The sequence below is a fragment of the Drosophila elegans genome, unplaced genomic scaffold (genome assembly GCF_018152505.1).
Source record: "Drosophila elegans isolate 14027-0461.03 unplaced genomic scaffold, ASM1815250v1 contig_476, whole genome shotgun sequence".
Lineage (NCBI taxonomy): Eukaryota > Metazoa > Arthropoda > Insecta > Diptera > Drosophilidae > Drosophila > Drosophila elegans.
Genome location: NW_024545863.1, coordinates 19,793,023 through 19,809,571, shown reverse-complemented (window position 1 = coordinate 19,809,571; position 16,549 = coordinate 19,793,023). Strand labels below are relative to the sequence as shown.

Sequence of the window (16,549 nt, the reverse complement as noted above, 5' to 3'; positions counted from 1 at the left end):
CAACTGAGTTGCGCTGCGCTGAGTTTTCTATGCAATTTTCCTCTGCCAGTTAAGTTCAGCTTCTTGAGATTCAGACTCGGATTCGGATTCGGATTCTGATTCAAAGAGAGTGGTGTGAGCGCCGTCTTGACATTTGAAGTGTAAAATGTCTCGGGTACCTGAACGGTCTAGGTGGGTTTGTTTTCTCTGCCCTAGGTGCAAATGCAAACGAATCCAGGTGGCTAAACTCAATTTCCAGGCGATGGGCGAACTTGGCCAACGGGCACAGCGTCTGGGGGTCTATGCAAATGTCATTAACCTAAGGGCTCAAATTAATATCGGACAACGTTAGGCGGCCTTAATCAGCGTTTGAAGGGTACAATTTACATTAAGGGCACATTAATCATTGGGCTTGCTTATCTGCAAACGGGCCAGAATGGGAATTTAAATCAATTTAAGCACTTTGAAGAGACTTAATCTCTCAGCAAACCTTATTCAGTCCATTTTCTATTTTTTAATTTTACATAATTCTTTACTGGCTAACGCGTATAATAGGCAGAGAGGAAAAAGGACGACTTTGGATATTTAAATTAATAAATAGCTCTTACCATTATAGTTTTATCAGGTTTTTGCATTTTTTACTAGCTAATGGGTATAATCGGAGAATATTAAAATGTGTTGGCTTAAACAAAATAATGACTGCGAAATTTTATATATAAATATAATAAAATTGCTTAAGCCTTTTATGCAGGTCATCTAGGCAGATATTTGATGTAAAGAAGAGAACGAATAAATCAAGATCAATCGAGCGATTTGTGTCGTTCACCCATCATCAACCTTTTGATGTCGAGCATGAAACGTTCTCCTCCTGCGGAAAATGTATTTCTTCGCCGTGCTTAATTTCACTTTCAATTCCGTCTATCTGTAGCCTCCCCACTCCCGATGGCAAACGGAATTTGAAATCAGGAAAAATGTTCCATGGAAATTGTCATTTGCTGGCCCAGACCTCCCAACCACCCGCTCCGCCCCTTTGACCCCCCGACCCGACCTCATTTAAATCCTTTTGCCGTGGCATACAAAATTTGCAATCTGAATTTTCAGCTCGCCTCAACATCAACTTGCCACATCAATGAAGCGTTATATGCTCGCCAACTCGTTACGTGAACCTGTCGACACAAAAGATGCACAGATAGATGGAAAATGGGGGGAAATTCAGCAGGTGGGTGGCGGGTACAGCTTCTGGCACACCAATACAAATGTCGTGTCGTTTTCCATAAGCGAATAAGCTTGCCCCAGGTGGCACTGATACAGCAAACGCAACAGCCACAGGGCGGTGTAGAAAAAAATATTTTTCTACTTTTGGCTTTTCGCTGAAAATAGCATCAAAGGATTTATTATGGCTCTTTCATGGCATGGTGCTGGGGGTTAGGGTAAGGGCTGGCAACTGTCTCGATTTTCTGTAGTAGCCCCCTGTTGTCCATTTTCCCATTCGTTTTAACACCCCTCTAACAACTCCCTTTCCCCCAAGGTGTCCTGCAATCATTTCGTCGGGCTGATCGCTCGGAGCCAACTCCCTGCTCTGCGTCTGTCAGCGACTTGACCAACGTCGCTTTTAACACAAATTGTTTGCACTGAGAAAAGCGATTATTATATCAATTTTTAAATTGTTTTGTGCCACCGAAATCTTTTGTGGACAATTTTCATGGTTTCAACCCCTTTTAGAAAAAGATTATTAGTTTTCTATCAACAAAATAAAATTGATTTAGTGCAAAACGTGAGAAAATTATGCTTTAAGATTATTTATATCCAAAATAAAAATGTAAATTTTGAAATGCATAATTCTAATTGTTTTTAAATGCGACTTAAAACCATTAAAGCGTTTTAATGATAATTAAAATAATTTACAGTTTATGAAAATTAGGTATTTAATTTAAAATGTCACAAAGACTGCTACACTATTTAAAATAAATATCTAAATCTATATTTTTGTGACATTTAAATACTTGACAATTCAGGAAAATTCTTTATCCACACCAAAACCTTTTTGTAATTTTGGAATAAATTGTAAAGTAAAGTGAAAAAAAAACTCAATGTAGGCCATTTTTTTCAGTGCCCTCACATTATGAAATAAAATAGAAAAACCCGCAGACAAAGGTTTACCCACTCGAAACTCACATATGAAGGAATTCAGTTGTGGCTGCTAACACATAATAAATTTGTGCGTTTGTTCTTGGCCGCAAATGTAATATTCCTATGCCCAAAAAACGTTTGTTGGATTGCACTTGTGGGGTCCGGGGCATTGTTGAAAATTTAATTAACACACAATGGTTGTGGTCCAGCCGAAAAGTGGGGGTCGGCTTGGGAGGAGGAGGTACTTGATAAACAAGTTTCAAGTTTGCCAAGCTGACATTCTGACTGACTGCTTTTGTACGAACTGCTGGCCACTGGAAATCAATTTCAACGGTTGCTGACTACTGACTACAAAGCAGACCAACACGACTGACTGGCAGCGTTTTAGGCCACGCCGACAGCAATACAAGCTCATTGTCAGTGTCGTAGTCGGAGATGTACACAGATACCCAGATAGACACTCACACCAGAGTAGACAGGACACGGCACACAGCACCTGAGGCAGCAGAATTTGATTGTCTCTGGGGCTTCCTGCCGGGACGTCGCAGCTGGAGCAACGTGCCGGATATACAAGGTAGATTGAACTGTGATAATGGAACATTTGGGCGGCCTTCAGCCCGCTGACAGATGAAGTCATTGGCCAAAGGTTAAATTACTTTTCAAGCGGGCAAGCTGTGTAAAGAAATTTTAAAGCAATGCGACTTAAATTAAACTAATTGGGATAAAAACCAGTAAAACAGAAATCAGTATTATTGTATCCTTGAAAAATTTGTATGCACTAAACGTTACTCGATAAATATATACACCTCTGTTTGTTTTAGTTTATGTTTAAATTACAAAAGTAGGAATAATTAACCTGGCTAACATATTTAAAAGAAAGTATTTGAAAGTATTATAATGGTGAAATTCGTGATAAAACTAGTTAATTTATCATTATTACTAAAAAAACAAATCTTAATATGTTTTATATTATTAATAAATGTTATTTAGCAAATATTTATTTAACTTGGTATTTTTATACTTTAAATTTTTAAAATTACCATTTGTTCCCTATTATTTGGTAAATTCCCTTCTAGTCTCAATACCTCGAACTATTTCATAAACCAACATCGTCGTCCAATCTGGACTGAGCATCTCAAACTGCCACTTTCGCACTTTTGCCAGCTGGTAATGACACTTCTTTTGTTGATCATTGTTGGCCTGACCCAGATACCCAAAGAGAATGACTTGGCCGAACTTTGTTTGCCCCCGCAAAACCACAGCTGAAGCGCTGATCCGAAAGTGCTTAGCCAACTTCAAGATGAAGTCTTCGGCGAAGGGCAAAAACCCTGGTAATGCGCCATAAATCTGCTACTAATGAAATAATTATGAGCGTCGATTAATGAGCCCCAGTGCCATAAAGACTCGAGTTGTAGGCCGCTGGCAATGAGGAACAGTAGCAGTAGCAGAAAAACGTGACGGGCATGACAACACGGCGTATGAGTAACGTGCATACAAAGTACCTGCAATCGCCTGACATTAATGAATCGATTCGGTCCCGGAGCTGCGGCATCAAACTACGACAGCCCGGACAATAAATTATGGATTGGACGTTATATGCATGTGGCAGAATTCTGACAATCACTCACCTCAGCGGATCCTTGATGTGGATGTAGCGGTCCATCGAAATGGCGCACAGGTTCAAAATTGACGCCGTCGAGCACATAACATCAAAGGCCACCCAAGTATCACAAAATTGCGCTCCGAAGATCCAATATCCTGCGAAAAGGGGAGTAAATGGAGCGGGGTAAGCGAGTGTTTGATTGCTTGTTTAAAATACTTAATAAGTACTTTCTGTCTGGACGTGGCGGAAATTGCCAGGTTGCGGCCGGAGGGGAAAAAAATTTTTTCATTTGCACGGCGCCAGCAACAAATGCAGCCAGAAAAAGGGGAAAGGCAACAGAATGTGCAAAGGCAACCAGTGTCGCAGCCACCAGATTCTTGTTTTATTTATTCATGACGTAAATTGAGTTTAAATGATTTCATAAATTCATTTCCGTTTCCTGTCCTTCCTTTTACCACGCACACAAGCTCACATGAGGGTTTCGTTTGGGCTGAGCGCTATTTAAATTTCATTCGCTGGGTCAAAAGTGAAAACAAATAATTCATTTTTCCGGCGCTTGGCAATTTCATAAGTGCGTTGCAATTACGCCGTAGTCGATTGATGTTCCGTGTGTGACCAGAAACGGATGTCCTTTGAGTCCTGGGAAAAAGGTTTTCGCCACATGGAATAAACTCAGGGCACACCAACGACATACACATAAATTCAATAACAGATTTGCCACAGAAAAAGGTTATTTAATCCTGCTGTCGTTTTCGACCGATGATTTGTGGCGATTAGAATATGCATATCATGCTCGTTAAAGCTTTCATGCCAGTTAATCAAGCGTACTGCAGGATACGGCTCTTAAATGCCACAGGATGTGCCGACGCAACTGGTCAAAGCAAAGCCGATTCGATCCGACTCTGCTCAGCCTTCAGCCATAAGGATATCAAAAGACGAGGACATCAGGACTTCAAAGTTGGCACACCCAGTCAGCAGTAATGACTTTCACTTGTTAAGGTTTGATAGAGTGGCTTGAATTGTGTAACATAATTTATGAAATATCTACTTTAAAAAAATTGACTTAGCTATGACTTTACGAAATGCTTTTAACTAGAACAGCTAGAAAGCTACGTAGTTGACTTCCAACTGCAAACTTAACTAATTTTTAATTTGATTAAAGGGACATAAATATTCAAACCATTTAAAAACAAACTCAAGTTCATTTTATAGGACTATAAATTTCCTAAAACATTAAGCCAACTGTCCAAACTACTTCCATGACCTTTCCGGAGTTCTATCAGCTGGTCAAGTACTTTTAAATTTTTGTTCAAGCTTTGCGTTGATGTTTAAAATTGTTTCGGAAGTATCACATTTGCACTTTAGAGTATTGAGCCTTGGCACGATTCATTCCTTGCCACAAAATGAAGAGCAGATTGTACTAAGGCATCATGAAATGCTCATGGCACCGAAAAAAGCTATTTCTGGAGAAAATGGAATACTGGTAGGATGTATGTCGAACTGGGAGTATGTAGACAAGTCAGCAAATAATTCATGCTGCTTTCAATACACTTCACATCGTACATACGCATATGAATTGCTCTTGGCCAAAAAAGTATGCTATATGTTTTTGCGATTCCTCGGGCTGGCAGCATCTGTCGTTTCTCGCCGAATCTGTTGTTGTTTGAATTTGTCCAATTGCGTACGATGTTTATTTGCTGATTTGCCTGTCTCCGAGTGAGCTAAATGTTGCCTTGGCGAAAATAATTTGCCTCCGTGTGTGTCTCAAAGTGTGGGTGTCGGAGGACCCCCGAGGCATCTGTTTGTCTTGAGCATCTGAGCATTTTTATTTATTTTTTCACACTTCTGCTTACGCGGCAGCGCCATCTCCAATCGTCTCCTGCGAGTGCCAAAGTCGTATATTATTTTCACACACTCTTGGGGAAACTGGGTGGCATCATAGGCGTTCTGGGTTTTTTTAAAGGGGGTTTCAGTGGCCAGAGAATTTTCGTGGTATTTTATTTGATTTGAAGTTTAAGCTTTAAGTCAAAATATCAGTTTTTTTATATAAAACAAAATTTTTGTTTAACAAAGCTAAAACTATAGTGGTCTTGTAATACAATGCATACTATTTTAATTTATCTATTTATTTTCAAAAACCTCTTTCTTTCAAGTAAATACATTTTTAACTGTTTTTCTTTAGCAAGTAATGCAAAAGCAAACTATTGTTCAGGCTGAGCGGGTTGAAAAAAAAACCTTTTTCTTTCTTTATTGTACAGCGAATTTGTCGCATGTTACCTCAACTCATCTCGTCGCCGTCTGACTTCACTCCCCTCACCGCATCGCATCGGTTAGGATTCTGCTCACATTTTTAGACTCACATGACAAGCTCGCAGTTTTGTTCTTTTGTTTGTTGTTTATGATTTTCCACTTTTTTGCAGCGTGTGTGCGAGTCCTTACACATTGATGTCAGCTGCATGTTTTCTGAACCGGAACACGTTGTTAGCCCGGCTCGATTCCCGGATTCCCCGATTGCCCCTGTTCCATGAAAAAGTTTTGCCCGCCATTCGCCTAATTTGCCTCTTATTTACTTAGCCAATGTTCGCCCGTCAAGTCCTCATCTTGAGTTTCCCATCTCCGCCGCTGGAATTAATAAAGTGCACCCATAAACGGCACTCAAAAGGGGAAATGGGGAGCTGAAACTGGGGCATCGCAAACTTGCAGCTGCAAAACTTTGTCAGCCTCAACGTCAGAAAAAGTATCGGTGCGGGAAAGGATCTACTGGCAGGATAACTCAAGGAATGACTGCCATTGCTGTTCTCGGAATTGCTAATGGAAAATAATCAGAATGTGTGGCTGCACTCGGCATCTGCATGTTTGCCGGCACCAGAAGTACAGTTGGAATAAAATGAAATTCCTGTTTGGCTGACTATAACCATTTGTCCACCGAAGGGGTGTCGAGGGTCAGCGGAAAAGTTTATGAAACTATATAGTAAAAAAATAAAGTTAAAAAAATAATAAAAATAGGCATTTAAAATACTTTTGCCAGAAGATTTTTCACTAATAACTAACAGATTTGGGCACAGTTTGCGAATAGAATCTGGGAAAAACAATTTTAAGTCAAAAAATACTCAAAGAAGATAATATTTGTATTTGCTCTTTAACGCTCTTCATAAATTGCGGATTTTGTAATATTGCTGTGGATTTGAAAATAAAATAAAAGCATATATTCTTTTCTTTGCTTGAGTTAAAAAGACAACTCAAAGACTACAAAAATTTCTTAGAAGTTTTAAATTCAAATAGGGTATTTTTAAACTACTTAAACTTATGATTATAAAATTAAAGTAGATAAACTATTCAAGAAGTCATATATTAAAAAGCCACACTACTTTGTGTGCTTAAATTTAAAATTCTTAAATTGGGTGAATGAAAATATGAATGAAATTCTTTAATTTTTCAGCTTTGTACAATGCTTTCCTCAAATTTCTTTGATATGTCAGTGGACTTAAAATTAAACTTGGCTTATTATCTCAACATAAACAAAGTGTTTAGTTTATTAAAAATGACAAGCCAGCCCTCGTGGATGCTATATAGCGCGGAGGAAATCTTGTGCAATCACAATGGACCCTCACTCGGGAAACTTGGAAAACTCGGGGAACTCGTGCGTCGACTTGTGCAGCTGACACTTTAAAAGGCATTGACAAAGCTACATAAAAACCGGCTTTAAGCGCTGCCAGGCATGTCAAATGGGCTCGAGTGTTGCGCGGGTTTTTGAGTGGTTGAGCAGAACCAGGACCAGGACCCTCGTGCGTTCCCATCGCTGCTTTTATATGTTTTTTGTTCGCGCTGAAACAGCCTGCAGCATTTTGCATAAATTTCAGCGGTGGCAAACGCGAATTTCAATTGCAATTTTCCATTATCCAGACAGAGCTACTGACGGCATTAGGGACTCGGTTCGATATACTTACCCAGCAAATCGTTGACACCGGCGAAGGTCATCACCAGGGAGGCGACAAAGAGATCCGCAATCGCTAACGAGGCCAGGAACAGATTGCCGATGCGTCGCAGGCTGCGCTCCGTGTAGATGGCCAGACACACCAGGATGTTTCCGGCCACCGAGAGGAATATCAGCACCGATAGGAAAATGCCTGCGACGAGTCCAAATTAAATATCACACCCATAATCGAAGCTCGGTCGAAGGTAGCCATCAATGCCCGACAATGATCGCATAAAGCATACTTATATGGGCGGATGAACATCGAAGGATGTGCATGAGGGTGTGTGCGTGCGATTCGTGTTTGTCACATGCAACATGCAATTTTACAGATAATTGTTGTGTCCGTGAGAGCTGTGAAAGTGGTCGAGTGGATTGGTGGGACGGTGGGTGGTGCTATACAGTATGGCAGTGGGTGGGTGGCTCTTGCTGTACATTCAACGACATTTACTTTACCAACAACTACAATTGACACAAGTGACAGCGGCTCCGGTTCCTCACCAACTATTGTATCCATTTCAGAGGCATTTGTCCAGCTGCTCTCATTGTAAAACGATGTCAACTGCAATGGAACGAGTTTCGATAGGGTTGTTAACAACTGAAAAATATGTAGTTAGAGTTTAAGGGCATAAATGCTTTCAAGATAAATATTATAAAAATTGTTTAACCTTTTTTAATTTAATTGTGACTGGCTCATTAATATAAAAATATTATACTTGTAGCGTCAAGATAATAAAATAACAAAAATAGAAATATTTATTTATTTTATGAGGCTTATGTATTCAATTCTGATTTCTCATTGGACATTTGGTTTAAGTTTTTATGAAACTAAGTTGGCAGCTAAAGTTGCAATAAATCATTAAAAGTCCCAAAACTACAAAAATTTAGTTTCGATGCCCACGTTAATATAAACTTTAACATTTTCTTCAGCGTGGTTTAATTGCTGAATTTTGGCATTTTTCCTGCTCTTTGATCTCCGTCCACGAACTAATTAAATTTGTGAAATGTTTTTCAAATTTAATTAGCTGGCATCTGCTTTGGTTTTCTATGAAGTTTGTTCCATTCATTTTTCTGCTGCTGTCATCGTGGCCGTGTGTGGCACGCACGTCCTGGCCATGCAAGAACTATCAATCATTTGCGGCATCTGTGGCAGAACCGCAGGACACAATCCCCTTGAAGAAAAGCACAAAGATGACTGCCATTATTAATAATTAAAATTGACAAAATTTCAAGAAAATTGCCATGGCCCGTAATGAAATTAATTTGTTTTGTTAAACGCCTTCCGCCCATCGCCTTTTTCTCATAGATGTTTACATGTGTATATCTATCCATCTGTTTGTGGCAACTTTGGGTTGGAATTTGCCTTGCGGTTTCTTTGACTGCACCAGACATGTTGGCATTTTGGCGGTTGCCTTTGCTTAAGTGGCTACAACTATTTACTCGATTGAACCAAACCGCTCACTAGCACGCACCGCTTACAATTGAGTTGTGTAAACGAATTTATAAATTAATACCGAAGGGTACAGTGAAATTACTCTGGCTGGAAAAGGGATTCGGAGTAGCCCCGAATCCGCTTGTTCTTTATTGCCAGGGGAATGTAAACGCGCAGCCGGCAACAAATAACCGTAATGAAAGCCATAATAAAATACTCAACAGCGGACCTGAAACTGCTGACATACGCAATTAATTAATTTAAACTTAAAATTGCCGACGGCATATAAATGTTTTCCCTGTTACTATCAAGACTGTTTAATATTTTCCTCCTTCTTTTTTGTTTAATTAAATTTATGGTGTGCGCTGAGCGTAGCAAGCTTAATAACTTTAAAGTTGTTAATTATTTGAAATGGAAACTTCGATATAATCATATCAAATGCGGTTGCAGAATGCCACAAATGAAGCTTACTTAACGAACGCGTAACAGGACGTATGCGCAATTTCTTGTACATTTATCTATTTGCCCAGGCTGATTTATTTATGCTTTGATTGAGGCAAACATGTACACTCAGAACATTAGTTAAATTGCGTAAATATTTAACTGGATCAAAGCACCTAGCGCTCTACGCGGCAATATAAATGCACTAAAAAGGGATTATTTATTCATGAAAACTATCGATTAGCCAGCAGAGCACAACCCTTAAGTTCACAAGGGCAGAGTTACTAAAGGGACTTCTACGTGAAACGGACCATAAATGAACAGTAAACAAAATTAATTGATGCTTCACATTTCGAGCGAAATGCGTTTCACAATAAAAGACACTTAAGATTATAAAAATGACACGAAATGCCTTCTCGTGTCAAGTGAATTTTCATTTAAATCACCGGCAGCTGCTGCACAAATTCATTATATACTTAACTGATGTTAATGTTTACGTTCATTTCGCAGCCTTTTCAGCGGCAAAGACATCATTAAAAAACAGTTAACAGCCCGGAAGTGGAAGCGTGACTCTGCGATGGCTAACATCAGAGGGCCAAGGACCTGATAAAAATTCAATTTGCAGCCAATCGGAGTGGGATGCTCCCACCTGAATTTTTTTATAAATTGAGAGTGTCTTAATAAAATTTTATTATTGAGAATACAACCAGATGTCACTTTTAAGACAAAACTGAATGAGAATATTTTTAATTATCAGTTTGTCTTTTTAATAAAATAATTGATTGTCAGTTTTAAAAAACTTTTCATTTTATATTACAGTTTAAATTTAAAACTTTTAAAGGCTTTAGTTAAACAAAATGTCTGTGTCTGTGGTGTGTCTTAAAATAATCAAGATTATGCTCTTTGTTATGGTCTGCCTAATAAATCCTTTACAGTTCCAACAATTTATAAAACAAGATGGTAACTGTAAACGGCTTTAAAGCTCATTCTCCTATTCTAAAAGCTATAAGCGAATATTTAGATGTTTTCACGGAACAACGCGCAAAGAGAAAGCATAAAGAAAGCATCTGCCAAGTGTGTGCTAAAAGAAATTTAAACAGTTGGAGAAAGGGGAGCAGAAGGAACAACTGTGACAGAAGTTACTGCATTTAATTGGCAATAAAAGTGGACAACAAATGTTCGTTGTCCACGTTCCCCGAAGGCCATTAGAGAAAACAAGGAGCAAAGGCAGCAGCTCCTGGGAAGAATAAAGGACACAGACTTGCGTGGCGGGATGTGAGAAATACCAGACTAGAGTCGCACTTGGGTGCTTTGGCATTGTTTGCAGAGCTAAATAGCACAATGCGTTGATTAAACGTCAGCACACACCCACACTCGAAACCCACCTGGAGGCCATACAATAATAAGGCAGAAAACCTGTTGGCAGGACGACAGGAAAAGGCGGAATTGTTGCCCGCTCGTCCCACTGTCTGTCCTTTGTCTGGCCGCCTGGGTAGGCGGAAGTAGTGTGATTTACAAGTGGAAAAGGACGGGCAGACAGGCTGAATAATAAGCAAAACGGCACCAAGGGACTCGCCTAGTACTCCACACTTTACAGTGTCATTCGAGCACTTCCGCCTACGGCAACACGACTGGCAACGATAACAAACAACAGAACCAGAGCTACATGACCCAGGGCACAGCATAGTTGTTAATTATGTGCTCCGTACAATTACTAGACCGAAAACTCTTCACAATTGCCAAGGACCTTGGGAAAACATAGCTGCCGTGTTCCAGCTTACTTTTCAGTTCAAAGAGCATTTCTGTATGTATAATGCGATTTCCTTGTCGAACGTTTAAGAAATTTACAATTTACACACTTGAAACACAAACATTTTTTTAAATGTTTATAGGGGGTCTAGCTACTATGACTTTACAGCTAAGGACTACCAAAATTTAATTATGCTTCTTGAACTTGGTTCTCTTACAATTTGTTACAAACATAATATTTTTACATAACTTGGCTGGTTTTATAGCAAAAAAATACTTTACTGGCTTACAATTCTTTTAGGTTTTCATTAATTGTTTTAAAACCAATATTTTATGTATTTTTTATATTAATTAAAACTTTAAAAATATTTTATTTTTTTGTTTACGTTAATAGGCTTGATAATCTTAAAAAAACTTAAGATTGTCCTCCCAAATTTCTTATATTTGGTTCAGTGGACTACGTCATATTAAATTTCCCTGCAGATTTCAATTTGATTTCTTACAAAACCTGTTCGCAATATCTCGTGTTGTGTTCAGTGCAATAATAAATTTTCAATTTCCCTGCACTTTGAACTTTGCCCACACGATTCAGAGTTTCTGGGGCGCAATGAACCCGATTCGAATGGGTGGCCAAAACCAACTAAAGTCGCTACGCCGTGGTGTTTAGCATACATTTAAATTCTTACAATAAACAAGAAATGCTGTGGGAGTCTTTTTGCAAGTCGTGGGAAGGCATATGTACACAACGGGATGGGAATCTCACGTAGGAACGATAATACTAGAGCGTAGACAGCTGATTTATGCGCCGAGCAAATATTTATTGTTTGCCTTCGCAAACTTTCCAACAGAACTTAAAGTTTTGCCTAAGCCAAGCCAAGTTTACTGGCTCGTTATGCAACATGGCAATGGAAAAGTGGGGGAAGGAAAACACGAGCAGATGCTAACTGCAGTGACAATTGCGAAAGTCAGATATCGCTCATCTGATGGCCATTGTCTGAGCTGTCAATGCCCGTTGACAATTGCAAGGGCCTCCAGGATACCAAGAAGGAGTTGCTCCTGCAGACAGCTGTCAACAATGCTGCTTCTGCTGATGTGTGTGTTTGTGTGTGTGTATATGTTCATTGTTGAAATTTCGGCTTAATTAAGCGAAGCTAAAAGTCAAGAAAGGGGGAAATACTTGCAGACACATGTGTCTAGCTGTCAGGACTGTCGTAATTGAGGCCCCATCTATGTATGTATGCATGGGCATTAAATGCAAATGAGCGCCTGATGGCGCGGAAAAGTGTGTGACATTAAGTAGGGATTTTCCTCCTCCACATGAGCACTTCCCAAGATGAGCAGCGCCCTCAATTATGAATGAACTAATTACATTCCCCGCCTGGCTCTGATGGATAACAAGTTTATTCGCCCTCCAGCGGGATTATCACACTTGCGCTGAGTGACGAGCATTTTTCGGACGTGGCAGGGACACTATTCGACCGCAAGCAGGACTCTGACACGCTCCTGTCGAATTTGTCTACGGATAAATAATTAAACTGACCCAGTGATGGACATGAAGTAAGGACACCACAAGTTCTGCCTCTGGCTGTGGCTAAATGTTGTTAAAAATTTATTATACTTTAGTCATGTGGATGTGGCACATCCTTGGAAAATACTTTAGTTGGTTGCGCTTTTAACATCGTTAATTACCTCAGGAAGATAAGCTGACCAGAAACTTGTAAATTTTTGATGAGGGCAAATAACAATTTTACTTTGAAAATTACGAAAGCTTAATTAATGTTTTATAAATTTACAACTTTTCACTAGGATCTTTATTTAAAAGTTCATTTTTCTGGCTCTATTTTCAACCAATGCATATATATTATTATTTAAAATGTATATATTAATAAAGTCAGAATTTGAACAAATGTTGAAACTTTTATTTAGGTAAATGTTTTGTGGATATTTTCTGATTGACATAAATGTTTCTTGTTTTATTGTCAATCTAAGTCGATCATTGATTGATATATGAGTTGTCATAACTTTGTTTCTCATTTATTTGTTAAAATTCATAAACGTTATTTAAGTGCTCATTTGTTAGCTATCGGATCAATATTAAATTTGATAAGAACTAACGTCTGTATGCTAGTACACCCAGCAGCAATGACAATTACGAAAACCAGATTGCTTGGCTGCGATTGGCCATTGTGTGTATCTTGGCAGGTAAATCAAATGCTCTGCCCTGTTTGCCTTATTGCTGCTCTATTGCCTGCCAATTTTCGGGGAGCCGGCGATTGCTTGTTTTGGCAGCTATTCAGCAAATTGCCTTGTTGATTTGCCTCGGGCATATTGTCGACGTCAGGATAATTAGCTGCGACAGGAGATGACTTTGACGGGTTGGAGCGCATCGCAGGGAAGAACTTGCAGAGGCGCTTAAGCTGATTGTAAGTGCAGTCTCCGTTCTCCACCAGTCACTCTATCCAACTTAATCTTCATGGTACTCATCTACCCATCCCACACTTTTGCAGCTGCATCGATTATATACTTTTTTCCAGGCATATACTCTCCTTTTGGGATTTCCCTCTCAACCGGAGTGAAAAACTTTGCAAGTGAACGTTGTCAGTCATTGGCACTCAGTTGTGTGCTTAACACAAACATTCCGTTAACTCGCACAAGTGTCGTCGGCACACAGACACCAATGCACTTTTACATACGTCACAAGAGTGTAAATACAGATACATCAATGCAACTGCACTTGTTTCAATTGAAGGAAGTAGTAAAAGTGGAAACTAGAATGGCAGATAGGACTGTATCTCTTGGATATATCCAAGCCGTGTCAAGTTTCTCGCACTTGAACAGTGGTTCTATTGGCAGAAGGACTCATGTTTGAGAAATATTGAGTTTCTCCTTCTTCTGTACGAGGATTTTTTTAAAGCTTTAGCACGAGGAAAAAATCTATTCTATGAAATATATTAGGATTACCGGACGACAGATTACAATTTCATTATGCTTAGATGCCCGCAAATAAAATACATTTCAAATTCGAATCCCAGATCAGCTACCCACTTATTTACTTTAAATAGTTTTGCTCAGTGTCTAAGAAAATACTCAGATTTCTCAACAATAACAATGTTGTCGATTATCTTGATTGTATTTTTGGCAATAGCTGGCAAACTTGCACACCCGGCGCGGGTGATTGACATGACCCTAGGAATATTATATGGTCGTGGCCCCATTAAATTGACTTGTCACGAGTAATCGTTCTGCACTTTTGTGTCATTGCCGAGTCACTGATGCCAGTGGCTCAACTCGAAGAGGAGAGCGCCATAAAAAATGGCTACAAAAGGACAACAAATAAGCAAAAAGAACCCGAGCACACACATGGACTAGCAGCAGCAAATAAAAATGGGGTTTATGGTCAATCAGCAGCGAGCCTTTTTGAGTTTACTGAATCCCTTTGAGTGCTCGTCGAGAATTTTTAGCTCCATTCACCTGACCCTTAAATGAAACAGGTAAACGAAATGCAGACAACATAAAAATCACGAAAAACCTGCTATTTTCATTTGCTTTTCCTTTTTTGCCTCCAACCGAGTAAAAAATGAACGGATCCTTGGAAAAGAGAGGAGAGTGCAATTAAATGGCAACACCTACACAAACACACTGTGGTTCTTGTGGGCAAGACTAATGTGAATGGCCACTATGGCCGGATCGGGATGCACCTTCATTTCGCCGTGGTGCTGGCATGTGTGTGTCCCATGCGGTTTCTATATATACATAAATGTACCCCATATATTCGTGACCCGTATCGTGTTGCTCATTTATATTGCGGCTACCCCCGTGATTATGGCAGGCAGCTGTCACACACATTTAATTAGGCGAAATTGGTGCCATTTATCCGAGTCTCAGACTCCTTGTTTTTTGGGGTCAGGATCTAATTGAAAATAGCAGAGCGAAGGAATCAAATTTAGAATGGGAACATTTAATTGCAAAACCAAATAAAAAACTTAATTAAATTAATATTAAAATAATAAGTTAAATACTTCAACAACAAAATTGCATCAATAACTAAGCTAAGTATACGATTATATAGATGGAGAAGAAGCATTTTATAAAAACCACTTTGACGTTTGTTCTGCATAAACTATAAAAAAGAAATCATTAAAAGAGTAAGCTTCTTCTATCTATAATTTGATTTAAATTTTTTAAAAAAAGTTATATTTTAAAATAATTAGGAACATGCATTGCTTAAATCAGTCTTATTTTCATTGTTGTATCTTTGCTATCAGTGAGAAATATGATTCAAATTTCAGAATTAATAAACGTTCAGAATTCAGTGATAAAATCAGTGATAAGTATGATTAATCTATATTTACTAAGCCCTCGGAAAATAATCAATATCATTTGAACTATATATAGAATGGAGATAAGCATTTTAGCTTTAGTTTTTGATTTTACCTTACTGTTTATAAGGCTAAAATTTAGTTTTCACGTTGATTAAATGCTATTGATAGGAATATCACAAAAGCAATAAGCTTTAGGGCAATGAGAAATTGCCTTCAATTATACTCAAATAATTTGCTTAGACGCCAAAGCAAACAATTATTGTTGGTCTCGTAGGCCCGATTTCAATTGGCAGGCTATCGATAGCCAAAGGCCACGCCCCCCACGTCTGCAGCCCACTGATTTGGACAAATTGCTTGCGGAAATTTGCCGAATTCCAAAGGCTCTGGTTCAAATCAAATATATATATGTATATATGCGGTGGAACAACAATGGAGGTGGATTTGCTGAATGGAAAGCGCAATCCACATGGCAGCAGCAATAACAAATAAGGCTATTAATATTTTATTATTATTGCTATGCAAAGTCTGCGAACAATGGCAAGCCAAAGTTTTTCCTCGCGACTAGAAATTCCATCCAAGAACGAAAAAACACAATGGATTGAGGGGGACGATGAAGAGCGGAGGACTGTTCACGAAAAGAACGAACATAAACAAACTTTTATTCATGCAGCCAAGATTTGTCGAGTGCAGACTAATAATTCAATTAGATTGCACAACGCGGCGTATGCGTGATGCATTATGCAAATGTCAAAAGAAAGAAACGGGGAAAACCGACGACGCCCCGAAAGACAATTTACTGTTAACAGATGAAGGGGACAAGTGTCAGTGTCAACCTGCGGTTAGCTTACATCAATTGAGTCAAAACTAAATTGCCTCTACAACAGAAGTGCACTCACTAAAAATTCATCATCAAAACCTAA

At 39.0% G+C, this 16,549-nt stretch overlaps 1 protein-coding gene across 2 annotated transcripts in view; it reads right to left on the bottom strand.

Moving 5' to 3' along the window:
- The window catches only part of LOC108139278 (dopamine receptor 1), a 37,800-nt gene that overhangs the window by 18,941 nt on the left and 2,310 nt on the right, over window positions 1–16,549 (bottom strand). Inside the window, exons 2-4 of one of the 2 annotated variants that reach the window (XM_017261974.2) lie at window positions 8,142–8,247; window positions 7,660–7,839; window positions 3,738–3,867 (exon numbers count right to left, since the gene is read on the bottom strand). In XM_017261974.2, coding sequence (XP_017117463.1) covers window positions 3,738–3,867; window positions 7,660–7,839; window positions 8,142–8,247 — 416 coding nt within the window. The remainder of the gene's footprint in view (window positions 1–3,737; window positions 3,868–7,659; window positions 7,840–8,141; window positions 8,248–16,549) is intronic. The other variant, XM_017261975.2, reaches the window with a different exon arrangement.